The sequence below is a fragment of the Dendrobates tinctorius genome, unplaced genomic scaffold (genome assembly GCF_039654945.1).
Source record: "Dendrobates tinctorius isolate UK_male_01 unplaced genomic scaffold, ASM3965494v1 ptg000019l, whole genome shotgun sequence".
NCBI classification, from domain to species: Eukaryota; Metazoa; Chordata; class Amphibia; order Anura; family Dendrobatidae; genus Dendrobates; species Dendrobates tinctorius.
The window spans coordinates 23373818-23398282 of NW_027361687.1; the positions used below are offsets into that span (position 1 = coordinate 23373818).

Here is a 24465-nt window from a genome sequence, read left to right on the forward strand (position 1 = left end):
GTCCAGTTTCAAATTAATACACGAGTGCTTCACTACATTTCCCAGCATGCAATGCGCGACCAGCTGTCCTCGTACAGGCACGGTTTTGCCGCGTTGCCTCTTGGGAATGGCAGTTTTTTCATTCCTGTCATACGTTCCCGCTTGTTCGCCTGTTGCTTGAAAGAACCACATATCCCAGGAGGCTTTGGAAACGGAAAGCGGAACTTAGAACCAGCTTGTGAATTTGCTTCTGAAATAAATATTAGAAAAGTAACACGATGTCTTCAGGAAAAATGTCTGCGTCCAAGGAGCTGATGCAGATGGATTTGTATGGGCTGCTGGGAATCGACGCTGAGGCTTCCGAGAAAGAGGTAACTGTCTGCTCACTCATTCACTCCTAACATGTCCTGCCCCCAATAACTGTGAGGTGCCCCCTCCACTCACGTCCTGCCCCAATAACTGTGAGGTGCCCACTCCGCACACGTCCTGCCCCAATAACTGTGAGGTGCCCACTCCGCATACGTCCTGCCCCAATAACTGTGAGGTGCCCACTTCGGATATGTCAACCCCCCATTTCTGTGAGGTGCCCCCTCCACAAACATCCATCCCACAATAACTGTGAGGTGCCCCCTCCGCAAACGTCCTGCCCCCAGTAACTGTGAGGTGCCCCCTCCACTCACGTCCTGCCCCAATAACTGTGAGGTGCCCACTTCGGATATGTCAAACCCCCATTACTGTGAGGTGCCCCCTCCACAAACATCCATCCCACAATAACTGTGAGGTGCCCCCTCCGCAAACGTCCTGCCCCCAATAACTGTGAGGTGCCCCCTCCACTCACGTCCTGCCCCAATAACTGTGAGGTGCCCACTCTGCACACGTCCTGCCCCAATAACTGTGAGGTGCCCACTCTGCACACGTCCTGCCCCAATAACTGTGAGGTGCCCACTCTGCACACGTCCAGCCCCAATAACTGTGAGGTGCCCACTCTGCACACGTCCTGCCCCAATAACTGTGAGGTGCCCACTCTGCACACGTCCTGCCCCAATAACTGTGAGGTGCCCACTCTGCACACGTCCTGCCCCAATAACTGTGAGGTGCCCACTCTGCACACGTCCTGCCCCAATAACTGTGAGGTGCCCACTCTGCACACGTCCTGCCCCAATAACTGTGAGGTGCCCACTCTGCACACGTCCTGCCCCAATAACTGTGAGGTGCCCACTCTGCACACGTCCTGCCCCAATAACTGTGAGGTGCCCACTCTGCACACGTCCTGCCCCAATAACTGTGAGGTGCCCACTCTGCACACGTCCTGCCCCAATAACTGTGAGGTGCCCACTCTGCACACGTCCTGCCCCAATAACTGTGAGGTGCCCACTCTGCACACGTCCTGCCCCAATAACTGTGAGGTGCCCACTCTGCACACGTCCTGCCCCAATAACTGTGAGGTGCCCACTCTGCACACGTCCTGCCCCAATAACTGTGAGGTGCCCACTCTGCACACGTCCTGCCCCAATAACTGTGAGGTGCCCACTCTGCACACGTCCTGCCCCAATAACTGTCAGGTGCCCCCTCCGCAAACATCCATCCCACAATAACTGTGAGGTGCCCCCTCCGCACACGTCCTGCCCCCAATAACTGTGAGGTGCCTCCTCCGGACGCGTCCATCCCCCAATAACTGAGGTGCCCCCTCCACTCACGTCCTGCCCCAATAACTGTGAGGTGCCCCCTCCACTCACGTCCTGCCCCAATAACTGTGAGGTGCCCAATCCGCACACGTCCTGCCCCAATAACTGTGAGGTGCCCACTCCGCACACGTCCTGCCCCAATAACTGTGAGGTGCCCACTCCGCATACGTCCTGCCCCAATAACTGTGAGGTGCCCACTTCGGATATGTCAAACCCCCATTTCTGTGAGGTGCCCCCTCCACAAACATCCATCCCACAATAACTGTGAGGTGCCCCCTCCACTCACGTCCTGCCCCAATAACTGTGAGGTGCCCACTTCGGATATGTCAAACCCCCATTACTGTGAGGTGCCCCCTCCACAAACATCCATCCCACAATAACTGTGAGGTGCCCCCTCCGCAAACGTCCTGCCCCCAGTAACTGTGAGGTGCCCCCTCCGCAAACGTCCTGCCCCCAGTAACTGAGGTGCCCCCTCCGCACACGTCCTGCCCCCAATAACTGTGAGGTGCCTCCTCCGGACGCGTCCATCCCCCAATAACTGTGAGGTGCCCCTCCGCACACGTCCTGCCCCCATTAACTGTGAGGTGCCCCCTCCGGACACGTCCCGCCCCCAATAACTGTGAGATGCCTCCTCCGGACACGTCCAGTCCCCAATAACTGTGAGATGCATCCTCCGGACACGTCCAGTCCCCAGTAACTGTGAGGTGCCTCCTCCGGACACGTCCAGTCCCCAATAACTGTGAGGTGCCCCCTCCGGACACGTCCAGTCCCCAATAACTGTGAGGTGCCCACTCTGCACACGTCCTGCCCCAATAACTTTGAGGTGCCCACTCTGCACACGTCCTGCCCCAATAACTGTGAGGTGCCCACTCTGCACACGTCCTGCCCCAATAACTGTGAGGTGCCCACTCTGCACACGTCCTGCCCCAATAACTGTGAGGTGCCCACTCTGCACACGTCCTGCCCCAATAACTGTGAGGTGCCCACTTCGGATATGTCAAACCCCCATTACTGTCAGGTGCCCCCTCCACAAACATCCATCCCACAATAACTGTGAGGTGCCCCCTCCGCACACGTCCTGCCCCCAATAACTGTGAGGTGCCTCCTCCGGACGCGTCCATCCCCCAATAACTGTGAGGTGCCCCCTCCACTCACGTCCTGCCCCAATAACTGTGAGGTGCCCCCTCCACTCACGTCCTGCCCCAATAACTGTGAGGTGCCCACTCCGCACACGTCCTGCCCCAATAACTGTGAGGTGCCCACTCCGCATACGTCCTGCCCCAATAACTGTGAGGTGCCCACTTCGGATATGTCAAACCCCCATTTCTGTGAGGTGCCCCCTCCACAAACATCCATCCCACAATAACTGTGAGGTGCCCCCTCCACTCACGTCCTGCCCCAATAACTGTGAGGTGCCCACTTCGGATATGTCAAACCCCCATTACTGTGAGGTGCCCCCTCCACAAACATCCATCCCACAATAACTGTGAGGTGCCCCCTCCGCAAACGTCCTGCCCCCAGTAACTGTGAGGTGCCCCCTCCGCAAACGTCCTGCCCCCAGTAACTGTGAGGTGCCCCCTCCGCACACGTCCTGCCCCCAATAACTGTGAGGTGCCTCCTCCGGACGCGTCCATCCCCCAATAACTGTGAGGTGCCCCCTCCGCACACGTCCTGCCCCCATTAACTGTGAGGTGCCCCCTCCGGACACGTCCCGCCCCCAATAACTGTGAGATGCCTCCTCCGGACACGTCCAGTCCCCAATAACTGTGAGATGCCTCCTCCGGACACGTCCAGTCCCCAGTAACTGTGAGGTGCCTCCTCCGGACACGTCCAGTCCCCAATAACTGTGAGGTGCCCCCTCCGGACACGTCCAGTCCCCAATAACTGTGAGGTGCCCATTTCGGATATGTCAAACCCCCATTACTGTGAGGTGCTCCCACCACAAACATCCATCCCGCAATAACTGTGAGGTGCCCCCTCCGCACACTTCCTGCCCCCAGTAACTGTGAGGTGCCCCCTCCGGACGCGTCCAGCCCCCAATAACTGTGAGGTGCCTCCTCCGGACGCGTCCATCCCCCAGTAACTATGAGGTGCCCCCTCCGCACACTTCCTGCCCCCAGTAACTGTGAGGTGCCCCCTCCGGACACGTCCAGTCCCCAATAACTTTGAGGTGCCTCCTCCGGACGCGTCCATCCCACAATAACTGTGAGGTGCCCCCTCCCCACGAGTCCTGCCCCCAGAAACTGTGAGGTGCCCCCTCCGGACACGTCCAGTCCCCAATAACTGTGAGGTGCCTCCTCCGGACGCGTCCATCCCCCAATAACTGTGAGGTGCCCCCTCCCCACGCGTCCTGCCCCCAGAAACTGTGAGGTGCCCCCTCCGGACACGTCCTGCCCCCAGTAACTGTGAGGTGCCCCCTCCGGACGCGTCCATCCCCCAATAACTGTGAGGTGCCCCCTCCCCACATGTCCATCCCCCAGTAACTGTGAGGTGCCCCCTCCGGACACGTCCATCCCCCAATAACTGTGAGGTGCCCCCTCCGCACACGTCCATCCCCCAATAACTGTGAGGTGCCCCCTCCGCACACGTCCATCCCCCAATAACTGTGAGGTGCCCCCTCCGCACACGTCCTGCCCCCAGTAACTGTGAGGTGCTCCCTCCGGACACGTCCAGTCCCCAATAACTGTGAGGTGCCTCCTCCGGACGCGTCCATCCCCCAATAACTGTGAGGTGCCCCCTCTGGACACGTCCATCCCCCAGTAACTGTGAGGTGCCCCCTCCGCACACGTCCTACCCCCAGTATCTGTGAGGTGCCCCCTCCCCACACGTCCTGCCCCCAGTAACTGTGAGGTGCCTCCTCCGGACACGTCCAGTTCCCAATAACTGTGAGGTGCCCCCTCCGGACACGTCCTGCCTCCAGTAACTGTGAGGTGCCCCCTCCGGACACGTCCTGCCCCCAGTAACTGTGAGGTGCCCCCTCCGGACACGTCCAGTCCCCAATAACTGTGAGGTGCCTCCTCCGCACGCGTCCTGCCCCCAATAACTGTGAGGTGCCCCCTCCGCACACGTCCTGCCCCCAATAACTGTGAGGTGCCCCCTCCACTCACGTCCTGCCCCAATAACTGTGAGGTGCCCCCTCCACTCACGTCCTGCCCCAATAACTGAGGTGCCCCCTCCACTCACGTCCTGCCCCAATAACTGAGGTGCCCCCTCCACTCACGTCCTGCCCCAATAACTGAGGTGCCCACTCCGCACACGTCCTGCCCCAATAACTGTGAGGTGCCCACTCTGCACACGTCCTGCCCCAATAACTGTGAGGTGCCCACTCTGCACACGTCCTGCCCCAATAACTGTGAGGTGCCCACTCTGCACACGTCCTGCCCCAATAACTGTGAGGTGCCCACTCTGCACACGTCCTGCCCCAATAACTGTGAGGTGCCCACTCTGCACACGTCCTGCCCCAATAACTGTGAGGTGCCCACTCTGCACACGTCCTGCCCCAATAACTGTGAGGTGCCCACTCTGCACACGTCCTGCCCCAATAACTGTGAGGTGCCCACTCTGCACACGTCCTGCCCCAATAACTGTGAGGTGCCCACTCTGCACACGTCCTGCCCCAATAACTGTGAGGTGCCCACTCTGCACACGTCCTGCCCCAATAACTGTGAGGTGCCCACTCTGCACACGTCCTGCCCCAATAACTGTGAGGTGCCCACTCTGCACACGTCCTGCCCCAATAACTGTGAGGTGCCCACTCTGCACACGTCCTGCCCCAATAACTGTGAGGTGCCCACTCTGCACACGTCCTGCCCCAATAACTGTGAGGTGCCCACTTCGGATATGTCAAACCCCCATTACTGTCAGGTGCCCCCTCCACAAACATCCATCCCACAATAACTGTGAGGTGCCCCCTCCGCACACGTCCTGCCCCCAATAACTGTGAGGTGCCTCCTCCGGACGCGTCCATCCCCCAATAACTGTGAGGTGCCCCCTCCACTCACGTCCTGCCCCAATAACTGTGAGGTGCCCCCTCCACTCACGTCCCGCCCCAATAACTGTGAGGTGCCCACTCCGCACACGTCCTGCCCCAATAACTGTGAGGTGCCCACTCCGCATACGTCCTGCCCCAATAACTGTGAGGTGCCCACTTCGGATATGTCAAACCCCCATTTCTGTGAGGTGCCCCCTCCACAAACATCCATCCCACAATAACTGTGAGGTGCCCCCTCCACTCACGTCCTGCCCCAATAACTGTGAGGTGCCCACTTCGGATATGTCAAACCCCCATTACTGTCAGGTGCCCCCTCCACAAACATCCATCCCACAATAACTGTGAGGTGCCCCCTCCGCAAACGTCCTGCCCCCAGTAACTATGAGGTGCCCCCTCCGCACACGTCCTGCCCCCAATAACTGTGAGGTGCCTCCTCCGGACGCGTCCATCCCCCAATAACTGTCAGGTGCCCCCTCCGCACACGTCCTGCCCCCATTAACTGTGAGGTGCCCCCTCCGGACACGTCCCGCCCCCAATAACTGTGAGATGCCTCCTTCGGACACGTCCAGTCCCCAATAACTGTGAGATGCCTCCTCCGGACACGTCCAGTCCCCAATAACTGTGAGATGCCTCCTCCGGACACGTCCAGTCCCCAATAACTGTGAGGTGCCCCCTCCGGACACGTCCAGTCCCCAATAACTGTGAGGTGCCCCCTCCGGACACGTCCAGTCCCCAATAACTGTGAGGTGCCCACTCCGCACACGTCCTGCCCCAATAACTGTGAGGTGCCCATTTCGGATATGTCAAACCCCCATTACTGTGAGGTGCTCCCACCACAAACATCCATCCCGCAATAACTGTGAGGTGCCCCCTCCGCACACTTCCTACCCCCAGTAACTGTGAGGTGCCCCCTCCGGACGCGTCCAGCCCCCAATAACTGTGAGGTGCCTCCTCCGGACGCGTCCATCCCCCAGTAACTATGAGGTGCCCCCTCCGCACACTTCCTGCCCCCAGTAACTGTGAGGTGCCCCCTCCGGACACGTCCAGTCCCCAATAACTTTGAGGTGCCTCCTCCGGACGCGTCCATCCCCCAATAACTGTGAGGTGCCCCCTCCCCACGAGTCCTGCCCCCAGAAACTGTGAGGTGCCCCCTCCGGACACGTCCAGTCCCCAATAACTGTGAGGTGCCTCCTCCGGACGCGTCCATCCCCCAATAACTGTGAGGTGCCCCCTCCCCACGCGTCCTGCCCCCAGAAACTGTGAGGTGCCCCCTCCGGACACGTCCTGCCCCCAGTAGCTGTGAGGTGCCTCCTCCGGACGCGTCCATCCCCCAGTAACTGTGAGGTGCCCCCTCCGGACACGTCCATCCCCCAGTAACTGTGAGGTGCCCCCTCCGGACACGTCCATCCCCCAATAACTGTGAGGTGCCCCCTCCGGACACGTCCATCCCCCAATAACTGTGAGGTGCCCCCTCCGGACACGTCCATCCCCCAATAACTGTGAGGTGCCCCCTCCGGACACGTCCATCCCCCAATAACTGTGAGGTGCCCCCTCCGGACACGTCCATCCCCCAATAACTGTGAGGTGCCCCCTCTGGACACGTCCATCCCCCAATAACTGTGAGGTGCCCCCTCCGGACACGTCCATCCCCCAATAACTGTGAGGTGCCCCCTCCGCACACGTCCTGCCCCCAGTAACTGTGAGGTGCTCCCTCCGGACACGTCCAGTCCCCAATAACTGTGAGGTGCCCCCTCTGGACGCGTCCATCCCCCAGTAACTGTGAGGTGCCCCCTCTGGACACGTCCATCCCCCAGTAACTGTGAGGTGCCCCCTCCGCACACGTCCTGCCCCCAGTAACTGTGAGGTGCCCCCTCCCCACACGTCCTGCCCCCAGTAACTGTGAGGTGCCTCCTCCGGACACGTCCATCCCCCAGTAACTGTGAGGTGCCCCCTCCGGACACGTCCTGCCTCCAGTAACTGTGAGGTGCCCCCTCCGGACACGTCCTGCCCCCAGTAACTGTGAGGTGCCCCCTCCGGACACGTCCAGTCCCCAATAACTGTGAGGTGCCTCCTCCGGACGCGTCCATCCCCCAATAACTGTGAGGTGCCCCCTCCGCACACGTCCTGCCCACAATAACTGAGGTGCCACTTCCACAAACATCCATCCCCCAATAAATGTGAAGTGCGCACTCCGTACACGTCCTGCCCCCAATAACTGTGAGGTGCCCCCTCCACACACGTCTTGCCCCCAGCAAGTATACACTGTATGTGAGTGTACGCCGCATGTGATTGTACACCATGCGCCATATGTAAGTACACCCCGTATACTCACCTTACTGTATATTACAGCTGCATCACAAGTTCTTTTTTCTTTTTCCAGATTAAGAAGGCGTACAGACAAAAAGCTCTGACCTGCCACCCGGACAAAAATCCCGATAACCCCCGAGCAGGTAAGCGCGCAGCTTCTGCTATGGATCCCCCCATGGATGCTCTGCCCCTAGGCTGAGGCCACATTTTCTTACATTGGAGCACGTTTCATTGTTGCACAAATCAATAGAAGAAAATCATTATTGATCTCTATTGAAAAAAAAAAAGAATATTACGAAAAAGTGGATTTGGCAGAAGATTTATTATTAGTGGGCAACAAATTTTTGGAGAAAATTGATGGTGATAAGTAAGGCACTAAAGTTGGGCACAAGGAGGAGAGCAATGTACAACTACAGGCAGATCTGTCGCACAGCGTCCGTCACTGTCCTAGTTTTGGAGCGTCTTTCGATGGGCGACGCAGGGTTACATGATCTGCTCCTTATTAACTCTCCTTTTCCTGTGATTTCTCTTTCAGCCGAGCTTTTTCACCAGTTGTCCCAGGCGTTAGAAGTGCTGACCGATGGCGCAGCCAGAGTAAGTCAGGCGGAAATTAAATCGGGCATTTTACATTGTTATTCTACTTTACTTCTTTTGCAAATTCCATGTATCTGTCCCGATTAACTCTTTCATGGTCGTGCAGCTTACTTAATTTATTTATTTTCCCTTTAAAGCCCTTTTTTTTTTTTTTTTTCTTTTTTTTCTTCCTTCAGTCCACCCGCCACATCAGGGCACAAGCGGATATGACATACACCCTGACAATTGGTCATTGTGAGAAAATGCAATCCAAGAACTCATGTCTTTCTGCTCCTTCTTTAACTTCTTCCAGGCAGCGTACGACAAACTCAGGAAAGCCAAAGAAGCCGCAGCAAAGAGGACTCAGAAACTCGATGCCAAAAGAAAGAAGGTGAAACTTGGTAAGAATATCCCTAAAACATGAATGCTGGAGAATGGAAGCCATGTCTGCAGATAAGGCTCCGTTCACACCACCATGTGCCCGTTGCATCACTAACAACACACTGGGGGCAGTTTAAAACACAAAAAGGACAAGACCGGTTCCCTTTAACATTGCGGCTTTTTCTATTCATATCCAGGGTCTCGGCAACAGTATCGCAGACCAGCAATTGGAAAAAAAAATCGCAAACGTGCGGCACTCATCCATATATTGTGTGATTTAATCCCTAACTGGAGGTACATGGATAAGCAGCGCTCCCTCAGGCCAATGCCGTTTCACCTAAACACACACTTCCTCAAGGCCTTCTTTGTGGAATAAAGCTCACTGAATTTATGGATGAATGCACCAAGTTTTCATTTTATTTTTGTCCGGTTGGCTTTTTGGTTGCAAGTTTTGCATTGATTCTCAGCAGTGGCCGTATACCCCATGATGGCTAACAGCTCGTCAGCCTGTGGGGCTGACTAGAATTTATCAAGCGGTATGCCACCCTGGCTTCAGCCACCTTATATGCGATTGTTCCTGTATAGAATTGCCTATGATGGAATCTTTCAGCTGTGGTAATTTTGCCAAACTGAACATTTTGTTTTTTTTTATCACTTATTGAAGATCTTGAGGCGAGAGAGAAAGAAGCACAAGCCCGCATAACAGATGAGGAAGAGGCGCTTGTTGCTCGGACATTGGAACAAGAGGTAAACATCTGCTATCATTGGAGTGAGCAAATGGGTTCGATAGAGTTGTGCAAAAAGAATGGTGCTGCCTTGGTCCTCCATGGCATCTGGACTAAGGCAAACTTCACATCTGCTGCCGGTATGTTAGTAAATGCCAGAGGTGTCAGGACGCTAATTGGCTGCCACGGAGGACGGACTGGATGCAGACCAGGGATCAATCCTTTACATTCTTGTATAGAAAGATGCAGCTTGGTAAGTGGGAACTTATAAGCACAAAAAGAATGGTGCTGCCTTGGTCCTCCATGGCATCCGGACCAAGGCAAACTTCACATCTGCTGCTCGCATGTTAGTAAATGCCAGAGGTGTCAGGACCCTGATCGGCTGCCACGGAGGAAGGACTGGATGCAGACCTGGAATCAATCCTTTACATTCTTGTATAGAAAGATGCAGCTTGGTAAGTGGGAACTTATAAGCACAAAAAGAATGGTGCTGCCTTGGTCCTCCATGGCATCCGGACCAAGGCAAACTTCACATCTGCTGCTCGCATGTTAGTAAATGCCAGAGGTGTCAGGACCCTGATCGGCTGCCACGGAGGAAGGACTGGATGCAGACCTGGAATCAATCCTTTACATTCTTGTATAGAAAGATGCAGCTTGGTAAGTCGGAACATAATAAGCGCAAAAAGAATAAGTCAACTTTTTGAAGAGCAGATGGGCTGTAATATTTGCAACTTGGTTCTCCGAATGTCCCCATGTAAATATTTGTGGATGTTCTTGATGAATGCAGTCCTGCCTTTTGTATCTGCACAAACTACGACATGTCTGACATTCATGGTCAGAGGACGGGCCACAGTGTCCAGAACAGCCAAGGGTCTCCTGCCCAGATCTCAGCTGGCAAATATGCGGCTGTTGAGTTTCAGTTAGGAGATCCACTTCCAGTCTGAACATTGCGGCCCATACTCAGAACATAAATGACTGATTTTTCCAACCGATCTTGCACAGTGTGAACATGTTCCTCTCTGTAATCAAACTCCTGATTGACAATCAGGTAGAAGCCGGAGTTGCAAAGACTCTGCCTAAAAGGTAAGTCTGTTGCCCGCATTCCCTAAGGCTTTATAAAAGGTTAAACTAGGACCTCGCTGTACGACAAGCTTATCTTCAGCATCAATTTGTGCCTTGTAACAGGCACAGGCCAATTTATAAATCTGGCACATTTTTACTCTCTTCATACCCAATGTTTAGACGTTTTGGAAAGTTATTATCAAGGCACAAATCAATAATTTGTCTAAAAATTAGGTAAATTTACACCTGATTTGTCAGTTCACCATATTCGTAAATGGGACCTGATATAGTATAGAGGTGAAGAGGATGGGAGTCACAGGTCCTGCGTCTTCTCGTATATGATAAGGTCGTGAGCTCTGGATTTCTTACTTGATTTCTAGATCATACGACTCCGTGAAGAAGGGTCAAGACAATTGGAAGAGCAGCAGAGGTTGGTGCGGCAACAGATCAAGCTGGAAAAGGTGCAGAAGACACAAGGTACCAGATGTGATCCTCTTGCTGATTTACAGATACCCTCTGTTTAGTATTAAAGGGATTGTACTATGTTTGGATGTTAGCACTGATGATGAGCGAACGTGCCCGATAAGGTGTTATCCAAGTATCTTGTGCATGCTCGAATAATATGTTAAAGTCCCCGCTGCTGACAGCCCCAGCAAATGCGGGGATCGCCTAACAAACAAAAAATTCCCGCATGTGTTGTAGCTGTCTAACAGTAAAATCAAACTAAAATGTAATGATTTAAAAAAACAATGCATCATGGCGGATGCACCTGAATCCCGCTTTTCAGATAGAGCCACTGACATGGGACAAAAACACGATTTGATACTGGCCCCATAAAATTGGGAAAGGGTAAGTACAGGGAGCACAATTTGGGGTAAACTGAGCAGCGTTCACCCCAATATCCAAAGTAGACAGAATTGAAATCCACATCGGTCAAGTGCTAGCTAGCGTGAATTCTTTTATCCCTGTCCAAGCTGGTGAAATAGCTGTATAGTAATGCAACAATGTATCAGGCATATGCTTCTGCATGTGGAAGGATGGCCACAGCACCGACAAAATGGGGGCTTAGTTTTATATACTAAATGGTAAAAGAATAGTTAATTGACCCTTTTACTTTAAATAGGACCTGTCACCAGATCAAAAGCAGCCAGTTTTTGCCCTTATTTTATTCCCGCTGCTCTCCTGAGTATTCTGTTTTTCTGTAATTTTTTTTCTTTTTTTTTTTAAATCCACCATAAAGATCAAGAGATTCTGGCTCACAAGGTCCTCTGGGGCGGGTCTTTAGGCTGCTTTGCATAATTATCCTGTGAACCACACCCCCTTTGTAAAGATTATAAAAGTAAAAAGGCCTATATCTCTAAAACCATATGACTGATTTAAAACAAAATGGGCTACTTACCATTTTATACTCCTGTGTGGTCTCTTCGAAGCTCTTGGAGTTACAGACAAAGAACTACAGAAGTCTGGACAGCCCCTTTAAGAGTGTTTTTGACACTTTTTAAGTCTTTTACAAGTGCCTTACGCCCCGTAGTATACCAGTAACTGGCACTTAATATGATTTTAGACAGATGGATAGCGATCCTTGTTATACTTGGGTAAATGACTTCCAGAAGCTTCCATATTAATTTGTGTAATTGTCTTGTATTTTTCAGAAAGTGGGGGACCTGCAAAGGTCAAGGTATGTACCGGCATGTGTCTCTACAGTCCCGTTTTATTACGCCTTAAATGAGTTGTCCACCTTTTGGAGAAATAATTTTTTTGTAACTTGAATGCATGTTTTTGGGGCTAAAAATAACTTTTGCAGTTGGGTTTCCTTAAAAATTTTGCACCGTTTTGGCTTTAACAGGCTCTGTTTCCCGTCACATGCAACTTTGATGTGGTCATAAATCATCAGAGAGGAGCTCAGGAATAGACATAAGAGTTACAGAATCCCCGTTAGAACGAGCTCACTGACGCATTCTCAGTTAACTCATTCTGCAGCCAACAACAGACAATGTAACGCAGCGGCTATAAAAGACAAACGGTGCAAAAATGTTAAGACGCCCATTTGCAAAAATACATTCAATTAAGGAAGAAATAGGAAAATGGTTCCCAAAGATGGACAACCTCTTTAAGGCCTTTTTCCAGTGGACTGATTAGTGGTTAAGCAGTTGAAGCTGGCCACCTTGAAAACCCATCAGACATTGGTAAGACGCCTTGTGTAGCGTCCCATGAACTATGTATAACGGATTCATTCTCATTAACAGCTGAAATGGAAGTGTCAAAGGGACGATGAGGCGAGAGGGGGATACACCGAGGACGTTGTCCGGGGGCTTCTACAAAAGGTTGTGCCAGAAAACACCTGAAATGTACCTTGGTTTTATAATGTAGTAGTAGTCTGCATCTGGGTGTCCCGTTTCCAGTAGGCGTACACGCCCGAAAATAATGCACAACAGAACGTGTGTTCGCTCTATGGCCCATCTGAGCATGCGCCTGAATCTTGATTTCCCGGGGTTTTGGACACATGACCCAATGGGACCCACAAACGTGGAGAAAAGTTCAATGTGAAAGCACCCATACAGGGCAGTTGCTGGCTGTGTTATACAGACAACACCTGCCTCTGACAGCAGCGATCAGAGCGTACTACAATTATTACCATTTAAAGGGAATGTGTCCTCAGAAAATCACATTGTTTAAATCAGGTTTGTGTTTTCCATGTATTTTTTATTTTTCTTTTCATATCACAATCTTTAAAAAAAAAAAAATACTAGTCTGGTAATTTTCACACTGTTTGCTGGGACTTTTTTAGACTAATTCAGGAAGCGTTTTCATTAGGCTCATTATAGTCAGAGGGAGGGTTAAAAGAACAAGTCTATACATAGCTGATAACACAGGATCCACCAGTCACAATAGGCCATGACACAGCGCCCCCTCCCTTTTAAAATCACTTTTGCACACGCTCATTAAATGCTTCAATACAAAAGATGGGGTCTATTCATTTCTGCTAATGTACATGTGTTTCCTGAAACTACAGGAAGTTAATAATACAGATTGTGAAATAGAAACATAAAACATTTGCTTAAAATTTAAAAAAAAATACATTTAAAGGCAAAAACTTGGTTTAAACTGTAGGTTATATTCTGATGACACATTCCCTTTAATTGCCACTGTCAATCTCTGAGAGCAGAATTTAAGTGGCATAATCTGTGTCCTTTACAGGGCCCATTGTTCCACTTCAACCCCAATCTCACCTGTAACACAATCACACGTTGCTGACTACTTTCCAATTCAGCTAGGGGACTTCTGAAGGGCCCCCCGTCACCTACATCTTGGTGCCCCAGGCTGGGCTTTATAGAAGATTTGTAGGGTCAAGTCCTCTAGGGGGGTTGAAAAATTAAAGTAAAACATAATCACAGTTTTTAAAAATATGCAGTATATAAGAAAAAGAGTTAATCTGGTATCGCCCCTTTCAGCATCGAGCGTAATTGCACACCGATGTCGGACTCCCCCCTATTTGATGCAGGCTCCGGCACGGAGCCCGCACCTTTCCAGACATATGTCAGCCACGGGTGGAATCGCGATCCATCCGCTGCTGTTAACCTGTTAAATGCCGCTGTCAATCTCTGGCAGCGGCATTTAACGTGCGCTTTCAGGAAGCACGTCGGAAATCCCACCCATCGGTGGCCCCATCACGTTATCGCGGGTCACCGATGGGTTGGCATGACAACCAGAGGTCTCCGACAGACCTCTAAGGTTGTCAGAGCCAGATTGCTATGAGCGCCGCTTGGTGGTCGGCGCTCATAGCAAGTGACCATTTCTGCTACATACAGGCAATATGATCATTACCTGTGTGTAGCAGAGTCGATCGGGTTATGGCAGCTTCTAGTCTCCTATGGAGACTACTTAAGCATGCAAAAGTTTAGAAAAAAAAAAAGAAAAAATGTTTTTAAAAATATTACATATAAAAGTTCAAGTCCCCCCCCCCCCCCCCATACGCCCGATCAATATAAAAAAAATTAACCTGATCACTAAATGAGTAATGAGAAAAAAATTCAAAACGCCAGAGTTACGTTTTTTTGGTCGCTGCAAAAATTGAATTAACGTGCAATAGCAGGCAATCAAAAGATCATATCTGCACCAATATTCTATAATTAAAAACATCAGCCCGGCATGCAAAATATAAGCTTTACCATAGTTTTACCATATAGTGAACATGATAAAGAAAAAAAAAATGTAGAATGGTGTCATTCAATAGCAAAACTCGTCCCGCAAAACACAAACCCTAACATGGCCATATTGACAGAAAAATAAAAAAGTTATGGCTCTGGGAAGAAGGGGAGCAAAAAATGAAAAATGGATTTTTGTGATAAACTCACCGTAAAATCCTTTTCTCCGAGACGCTCATTGGGGGACACAAATACTGTGGGTGTATGCTTCTGCCGCTAGGAGGCTGACACTAAGTGAAAAAAAGAGGTTAGTTCCGCCATACACACCCTTGCCCCCATTGCGGGCGGAACTCAGTTTGGTGCCAAAGCAGTAGGAGGACGACAAAATCAGCCTTAATACAGGTACAACATGTCCAAAAAAAACACCACCCTTAACAAAAAAGTAAATGAATATTAATTAAATAAAACAAGAGCCCACTGGCTAATAGGGTGGGTGCTGTGTCCCCCAATGAGCGTCTCAGAGAAAAGGATTTTACGGTGAGTTTATCACAAAAATCCATGTTTCTCCTTCGCCTCATTGGGGGACACAGATACTGTGGGACGTCCTAAAGCAGTCCCTGGGTGGGAGATTGACTCACCGATCCAAGCTACATGCACCTCTTGTTTAAAGGTGCGCCACCGCTGCTTGGAGAATCCTACCCAGGCTCGCATCCGCTGAATCCTGAGTATGGATATTGTAATGTTTAGTAAACGTGTGCAGACTGGACAAGGTTGCTGCCTTGCAAACCTGTTCCGTCGAAGCCTGGTGCCGAAGCGCCCAAGAGGCGCCCACTGTCCGAGTAGAGTGTATTCTGATCCCTGCTGGAATCGGCGCACCTCTAATGTGGTAGGACTCCTGAAGAGTCAAACAAATCCATCTGGCTATGGTCGATTTTGAGGCAGCGAGTCCCTTCCTGAGCCCTTCGGGGAGCACCAACAGCGTGTCCGTCTGACGAAAGGGCGCTGTCCTCGACACGTACCTCCGGAGGCCTCTTACTAGGTCCAACGTGTGCCTTTTAGACACGGTGCACCGGTGCTGGACAAGAAGAAGGCAAAACAACATCTTCATTCATGAGAAAAGAGGACACGACCTTTGGCAGAAAAGGAGGGGCAGGCCTGAGCACCATCTTATCCCTGTGGAAAGTGAGGAACAGAGCTCGGCAGGATAGGGCCGCCAGCTCTGAAACCCACCTGATAGAAGTGATGGCCACTAGGAACACCACTTTCCAGGAAAGGTACCTCAAAGAGACATCCTGAAGTGGTTCAAAAGGATTGTTGTCCCAGGCTGACGAGAGCGTGCTGCAGGGGGCGAAAATGGAACTGAGTGAACGGTATTGCTTCCATCGCTACCACCATTCTTCCTAGAATCCTCATCCCGAAACGAATGGTATGAGGGACTGGTTGGCGAAGAGTCCGAACTCCCTGCCGGAGCGCTAGGGCTTTTTCCTGAGGGAGAATTACCAACCCTCGGCAAGTGTCGAAGCTCATTACTAAGAAGGAAATCATCTGAGCTGGCACAAGGGATGACTTCTTCGCAATGACCAATCACCCTAAGCTGGCAAGAGTATCTAGTGTGATGTTGACATTTTCCTCGCATGCCCGTATTGAAGGGCCCTTGACCAATAGGTCGTCCAAGTAAGGCAAGAGTATGCCTCGAGAATGCAGTATGGCCATGACAACTGCCATAAACTTTGTGAACACTCTGGGAGCCGTAGCTAGCCCGAAGGGTAGCGCTACGAACTGAAAACGTCGACCGTTGATGGCGAAGCGTAGGAACCTATGATGAAGAGGAAAAATTTGAATATGCAGATATGCGTCCTGGGATGTCGATCGAGGCTAAGTATTCTCCCTGCTCCATGGTCGATATGACTGAACGAAGGGACTCCATCTGGAAATGCCTGATCCTGATGAATTTGTTCAGAAGCTTCAAGTCCAAAACAGGTCTGACAGACCCATCCTTTTGGGAACCACAAACAGGTTGGAATAGAAGCCCTGAGCTCTTTCGTGTTTTGGTACAGGAACAATGACCCCGCTGTGCTGGAGCGATTCCATGGCTCCTAATAGAGCCCTTGCCTGGGCATCCACCCTGGGAAGACGAGAATGAAAAAACCATCTTGGAGGGTACCTGACAAATTCTATTTTGTAACCTGAGGTCACCAACTCCTTTACCCATGCGTAGCGTGCGACACTAAACCAGACGTGGTGAAACCAGACTAGGCGGCCACCCACCCTGCTGGTGTCGTCGGGTAAACGCCTCGAGTCATTTGGCTGACGATCTTTGGGATCTGGATCCCCTCAATCTGGGCTGTTCAGCACGCATTCTCCCCAATGGGTTGGCTCTATATGAGACCTGCCACTCCCTATCCTGGTTGGGGCGGCCTGAAGCAGCGGAGTTGGCCGCTGTGGTCCATCCGGGGTTGCGAAAGGCCCGGAAACGTGCCTGAAATGGGTGACGAAAAAACGGCTTGACCTTTTGTTGAGGGAGAAACCCGCTTTTTCCTACTGTGGAGTCGGAGATGAGTTGATCCAACTTCTCTCCGAAAGACGGCCGCACTGATAAGGCAGAGAAGTCAAGGACTTCTTGGAAGTAGAATCGGCCCGCCATGTCCTTAACCATAGAGCTCTTCTGATAGAAATTGCGTTAGCGGCAGCAAGTGCCGAGCAATTGCCCGCATCCAAAGATGCATTGATTACGTAGTCCCCGGCCATCGACTTCTGACTCGCGATCTCCGATATCTCTGCAGGTAGATCTTGCTCCTGTGCGACCTTGTTTAACAATTCTGACCATGAGATCATAGCCTTGGCTACCCAAGTTGTTGCGAACGAGGGAGCGAGTGCTGACCCTGATGCTTCATATACTGAGCGAGCTAAGCTCTCTGAGGCGATCTGTGGGATCCTTAATAGAGGGAACACTAGGTACGGATAACAGGGTTTTAGTGGCTAGGCGCGAAACCGGTGGATCCACCATCAGAGATTCCGTCCAATTTTTACTGAGGTCCGGGGCAAATGGATACCTTGTTTCGAGTGCCTTTTGGCCTGAGAAACGCCTGTCTGGCCGTTCTCTGTGTCGCTGCACTATGTCCTCAAACTCTGGATGAGAGAAAAAAATTCTGTGCGGCCGCTTTACTCGCTTAAATGCCACCTTATGCCCCATGGCCGCTGCGGGATCTTCCTCAATGCCCAAGGACTGATTGACAGCTTCTATGAGGCTGTCCACTGTTTCACGTGACCCTGGAGTGTCCAGGTCAAGGGGCTCGTCTGAGTCGAAATCTGAGGTCTGCTCGCTATCAACCACTGGTGACGGGGAGCGAGAAGCAGAGCTTACAGATGCCAGGGCACCGGATGGACTGGGCGACACCGCGTGGATTCGTTTCCCCCGGCTCTGCCTGGAATGAGAGTGGCCCCTGCAGGCCGGAGGCTCGTGTGAGGTGGAGGTTCCCTCTAAGGTCGGCGAGCCATTGTCCCTGCCCCTATCTGGGGCCTGAAGGGACTCGATTGCCCTCGTAAGCGACGCCATGGACTGTGACAGTGCTAGGGCCCACTCCGGGGGGTTTCGGCACATTGGTTGCGGTCGCAGGGGAGGGCTCCTGAGTGCGTTCGGACTCACAGGCTTCGCATAATTGCTTGCTCTGCGCCCACGGAAACAGCCTGCAAGAGATGCATGCAGCGTAAAAAAAGTGTGCGTCCTTGTTTTTTCGGATATGCTGTATCTGTCCGCTGCTGTGGAGGGGGGAAGGAGGTAGCACCTCGTTTTTCCTGTAGCGTGGCCTCTCAGGCAGCACTTACCCCAGTACTACGCCCTCACTCCTGGACGCCTCCACATCCAAAATCGCGCGCCACCAGCTGTGGGGCGGGCTGTCAGCATATGAACTACTCCAGGGGCGGTACTTCCGGCTCTGTCGCCTAGCCGTGCTCCGAAGCCGGGGACTAAATTTATTCGCCGCCTCCCAGTGCGGGGCGGGCCGCCGGAACTGACGCACGGCCCGGAGGCGGAACTTCTGGCCGCGGCCTAGCTCCGGCTAACACCGCGGCCTCAATTTTATCCCCCTGCCCGACGGGGAGGGGGGGCGCGGACTTCCATGGCGCCGAGAAATGGTGCTGTTTACTGCCACGGGCTGCTGCCACGCCGCCTGACGATGCCGCCAGGCTCAGCCCTGAATGGCCGGTGGCCTCCCAGCTAAGGGCTCCAGCTCCGATCTTCGCAGGGGCCCTCCCAGGCCCTCCTCACCGACGATCCTCTTCAGCTTCCAGAGCTCAGGTATGTGAGGGGGCCTCGAAAAAATAGGATGGTGCAGGCACCCTAGCTCCGTCTAACCCCTTCAGGGGGTGAGGAGAGGGACCGTCCGCCACCTTGCAGCACCGCAGTCTGAGCATTGGTGGAGCAGTGGGGGCCGCACGGACTAGTCTTGTGCCTCTGTACAGCCCATGGTTTCAATACCTAGGGGTGGTCAGGGCTAAGTCCGGCATTGTGTCCCACGGCGCAGGAGAGGATACGTGGAGGCGACACTCGCACGTGCTCGCCCGTTGTTGGTTTGCGGTAATCGGACCCTTTCAATAGGATCCGTTGCCCCTGTCTAATCTTCATGGGAAAAAGAAAAAAGTCTGGAGAAAAAAAACAGACGTGTGCCTCCATGGACACTAAGCAAAAAAAACTGAGTTCCGCCCGAAATGGGGGCGAGGGTGTATACGGCGGAGGAGGAGCTAACCTCTTTTTTTCACTTAGTGTCAGCCTCCTAGCGGCAGAAGCATACACCCACAGTCTCTGTGTCCCCCAATGAGGCGAAGGAGAAAACAGAAAATGACCCGGGGGTGAAGGGACTAAAGACCGATCTTTTAAAATATATAATTATTAAAGGGAACCTGTCACCTGAAAAAAAAAAACTCTTATTCTGCAGCTTAGGCTGGTTTCATATTAGCGTTTTGCAAGGTATGCGCCTAGGCGTGCCAGACCGCAACCTGTTGTATTTTTGGGTCCGCCAAATGGCATCAAAAAAACGCATGCATACACTTGCGCACGGAATGCGACAAAATAACGCATTACAGTCTATGGGAACGCAGGCGTGCGCATGGATATGCGTTTGTCTGCCTTTTCGTATGCATGCGTTTTTGGCGTAAAAATGTGTAGAGACTGGGTTTAACCCCTAGAGAACAAATGTGCATAAAAAACACAAACGCATGCAAAAACGCATGATGCGTTTTTGCATGTGTTTCTGTTGCGTACGATGCACTGCGCAAAAAAACGGTAATGTGAAATTAGCCTAGATAGCGTTCTGGATCTGCGCAGAGTCTACCCTGAGAGCCCCGCTGCCAGGAGGATTTGAACTTTATTTCCCTCAGCAAGTTTGTCACGAGGTCGTTCACCGCTCTGTGTATAATAAGAGCAGGTCATATTTTTGTTACTCCAAAATAAATGGCATAAAAAAAAAAAATAAAGGCTGATTTGCTGTTTTTTGTTTTTTTTTACCATTTCATCCCTCTTGTAATATTTTTTTTCCCGTTTTCCAGTACATGATATAATGAAATGAATGATGTCAAAACTCCAACTTGTCCCAGGAAACAGGAAACAAAAAACAAGCCCTGGTACAGCTTTGTGGACGGAAAAATACAAAACATTATGGTTTTTAGAAGAAGGGAAGAAAAAAAAATGAAAGGGCAAAAATGAGAAATGGCCGCTATTTTCACATGCAGCCTCCTTGTGTTGCCTTCCTGCTGTTCCTGACCTCTTGACAATACTTATATTGCAGTACGGAGAGGTGTTATACGTTATCGTGTCCAGCAAGAAGAAAGGTTCGGCCATAGCGGAATTTGCCACTTTTAAAGCTGCAGTAAGTGAATGCGGAGCTTTACGTTATTCTGTACGTATTGTGTGACTATTGGAGGAGGGCATAGTGGCAACCGTAATTCGGACCATATAGTATTGGCCAATATGACCCCATATTTGAGTGCCAAGTCTTCATTTAAGGGCACCAAGGAATCTGTCAGCAGGTATTGCTATGTAATGTGAGAGCAGCAATGTAGGGGCAGAGAGCCTGATTCCAGCATCACTTAGTTTTCTCTGCTGCAGATCTAGCAGAGCTTTGAATGCTGAGCTGGGTATAGCACTGCCCACACCACTGATTGGCAGCTGTGCACGCTATGCATAGGCAGAAAGCTGCTAATCAATGGTGGGGGCATGAGTCAGCTAGTGCTGTAATGACAGTCTCCTGTGCATTGTATTGAAACAGCAACACAGCCCAGTAAGTAACACATCACTGGAAACAGGGTCTCAGCCACTACACCATGCTTCTCTCAGATTCCATATCAAACACCTGCTGACAGATTCCCTTTAAAGGCAAGGTCTGTTTTTACATACTACACATGGTCATCTGCTCAGAAGAACTTGTCCAATGTTATGTCTTTTAGGAACTAGCTGTTAGAAATGAAGCCGGCTTGTTACACAATCCTCTGCAAATCTCCTGGCTGGATCCTCCGCCACCATCTGCTGTGCCGGAGACGGGCAGCAAAATGGCCTCCAACCTCTCCAGTAACTCTGCTCCGGTAAGAAGGTGCTCACTGTCCCGGAGGGGATGCATGGCTTATGTGACGGTACTGCGCTAAAATAAGGTTTCATTTAAAGGGATCATCCACTGATCTTGCCCCTTTTTAACGGGAGTGGTCCTTTTTCCGACGTCACGTTGAGTGCACTACAGCCAATCGCTGAGCTCAAAGTAGTTTCAATTGAATTTTGGGGGCAACACTTCCGACAGTATGGACTTGAAGAGGACCTGTCCTTTTTTTTTTTTTTTTTTTATCAAGAAAACTTTTGTTGAAGCAACTAACTATAAAGACGTGATACCAGTGCAAACGTTACATTAGTAATGTCATCCACAATGACTAAAGCAATATTGTTATGCATAACCCCTGGTAATTAAACGGAGATGACCACCCCTCAACTTAGGTTCAGGGAGAACTTTCATAAATAACTCCAAACTGTAAGCCAAGACTATAATACATTATCCAAATCTATGCATGTCCCTAATACCCTCCTCATCTTAACATTAACTTATTATATCTGACGCTAGCGGCTCTGACACTACTGTATCACATCTGATCCAGTCGCACCATTGCTTTCCAAATTTGCCAGTTGCTCCTCTTTTAATATACACCTTTTACTCCATTAGGATTGTATTGTTTAGGCACCAAATAACTTCTTCAATCACAGCAGAACCTCTGGCCAGCCAATGATTGTCAGTGGTTTTCCTACATCACTTTAGCAATAGCCAACAATATAGAACAGGAACCTCCAACATCCCCAAAAAATCACTTATTACCAAGCGGAACCCTACTGTTAACTTCCAAGATTAGCCTGCCTACATATTCCCATAACCGCCTCCATCTGTGATTATGTCCAGAACATCAGATCCGCTACCTTAGTTTCCAGAGTGGGGGCAACAATCGTCCATTCTGAGGCCCATACGACAGAGTGTATAGAAACCCGAAGACACTAGGAATCAAAATCTCAACCTCCCCTGAGCCGTATTAATCGGTAGCTGACTTGCCGATGCCAGAATATCGTCCCACTCCTTCTTGGAAACGTGGCCCACATCTCCCTCCCACCCAGACTTGATTACAGCCATAGGATCACCCAGTATACCTGGCAATAGGGAACTATGAGTGATGAGCAACTGTGCTGGGAAAAGGTGTTATCAGGGCATGTTCGGGTGGTAGTCAAGTGTCTTCTGCGTGCTCGAAAAATATGTTTGAATCCCCGTGGCTGTTCGACAGCCATGAGACACGCAGGAGCGGGGACTAACATTCGAGCACGCCAAAGATGCTGACACCCAAGGATACTCAAATAACACCTTTTGCGAGCACGCTCACTCATCTCTAAGAATTACACATCAAACAGATAATACCTTCAGTTGATTTACCTCACACCCCATGATCTAGGATCCCTTTGTGTGAAATGGAGAGGTCAGAAATGAGTTCTTGAGCTCTTGCTGTATGCCTTATTTGTAGATATCTGAAGATTATGGTGTTATGGAGATAAAAGAAAACGTGTAAGAACAAAGAAAATGAGGTCCCCAAAATTAGCAGTTACCGTATATACTCGGGTATAAGCCGAGATTTTCAGCCCATTTTTTAATATCTCCCAAGCTTTCCTTAGGATTATGTAAGATTTTAATCAGGACAGGTCGTGATGGTCTTGTGGGCTGCAAACAATTAGGTAAGAACATCTTTACATAAAGTGTCAAGGAGCCAATTTTCAAAAAAGATGTTTACTTTCTCCAGAACCCCCACAAGCCTAGTCTTATTTTGCCTTTGCCTATTCTCCATGTCCTATGCTCTTGACAACAGCTCTGCCACTGCCTGTGTATGGTTTTGAATATCTTTATGGACAGGGAGAAAGGCATCTTTCCAATCACTTACTCCCTTCTACAGCAGTATTACATTCCACCCCTTTCTGCCCATCATGGTGATTTATGGAAATAGGTTCCTGAATGAATCCTACCTGTCAATCAATAGCAGCCAGGGTGGTAGTATGTTTATTTACTGCATCCATTAGGGAAGGGGAGTCTCCCAAGGACCTGTCCTTTTTAGTAAATGTTTGCTGTGTCTGCACTCCTCAAAGTGGGAAGGGAAACCGTTCATTCACATAGGAGTTTCCAAGGAATTCTTACATTTCCAGGAGGGACACCACTAAAGTTGAGCGAATATTTCAATATTCGGTTCCGATTGTGATCCGTGGCGAATATTATTTTTGCAATATTCACTGAACGTCATTGGGAATAGAAATGAACTAATATATTCGGAACCGATCATGAAACATATAAATTCTGCACAAATAGGGTACCAATATGGCAAATTCAGATTCGGTGACCGATTACGAACATATTCACTCAACTCTAGACAGCGCTACCCAAGAGTACAAAACAATGATTCTGATTGTTCCTCTTAAAAACTTACCGTCAGTTACACAGGGGCGAGCACAATGATGAAGCACAGATTGGTTGTGGCCGGTGCCGCCTCCTAGATTTCCAACTGCAGGCATGGACCAGCCATGTATGATTACATTACATGTCCTTGCCTCTAAGCAGGGCAAAGTTAGCAGTGCAAGTTATGTAGGAAACAAAAGATTGTCAACACTGCTGTGGTATATACTGAAATATTCTACACCCCGGTCTGGTCTGTGCCTGTTCACACTGTTGTTCTGATCAGGTTTCCCCCCCCCCCCCACAGGACTCTCTACGATCGGAGCGGGACTACGAAAGCTTAGTGCTAATGAGGATGAGACAAGCGGCTGAGCGGCAGCGATTAATAGAACAGCTCCAGCAAGAAGATGAAGAAGCCAACACATAACTTATTTTTCTAGTAATAGTTTCCTAAGTTTTAATAGTGTATTAAATAAATTTTACTTTTTTTAAGTTGTTGTATGACACATGTGTATGGCCATAAGGGTTTGGAGGTTTTATTTCTTTTCGTCTTAATTTTTTTTGCTAGAGGGTTTCATTAAGATGTTTGCACCGTTTGCTTTCTATAGTCTGTATTGTACTATTGGTGGCTGCAAAATGAATTCACTGAGGGTGCATCCGTGAGCT

The 24465-nt window shown here is 50.4% G+C and overlaps 1 protein-coding gene across 1 annotated transcript; it reads left to right on the top strand.

Annotated features, from left to right (window-relative positions):
* The first annotated feature begins 80 nt into the window (after positions 1 to 80).
* DNAJC17 (DnaJ heat shock protein family (Hsp40) member C17) lies at positions 81 to 24291 on the top strand. Its single transcript, XM_073566693.1, has 11 exons — positions 81 to 350; positions 8036 to 8105; positions 8498 to 8556; positions 8849 to 8936; positions 9581 to 9663; positions 11084 to 11180; positions 12356 to 12381; positions 12950 to 13027; positions 20632 to 20712; positions 21290 to 21424; positions 24107 to 24291. The coding sequence occupies exons 1-11, from the start codon at positions 258 to 260 to the stop codon at positions 24224 to 24226; spliced, it is 930 nt and encodes a 309-aa protein (XP_073422794.1). The 5' UTR covers positions 81 to 257; the 3' UTR covers positions 24227 to 24291.
* The last annotated feature ends 174 nt before the right edge of the window (positions 24292 to 24465 follow it).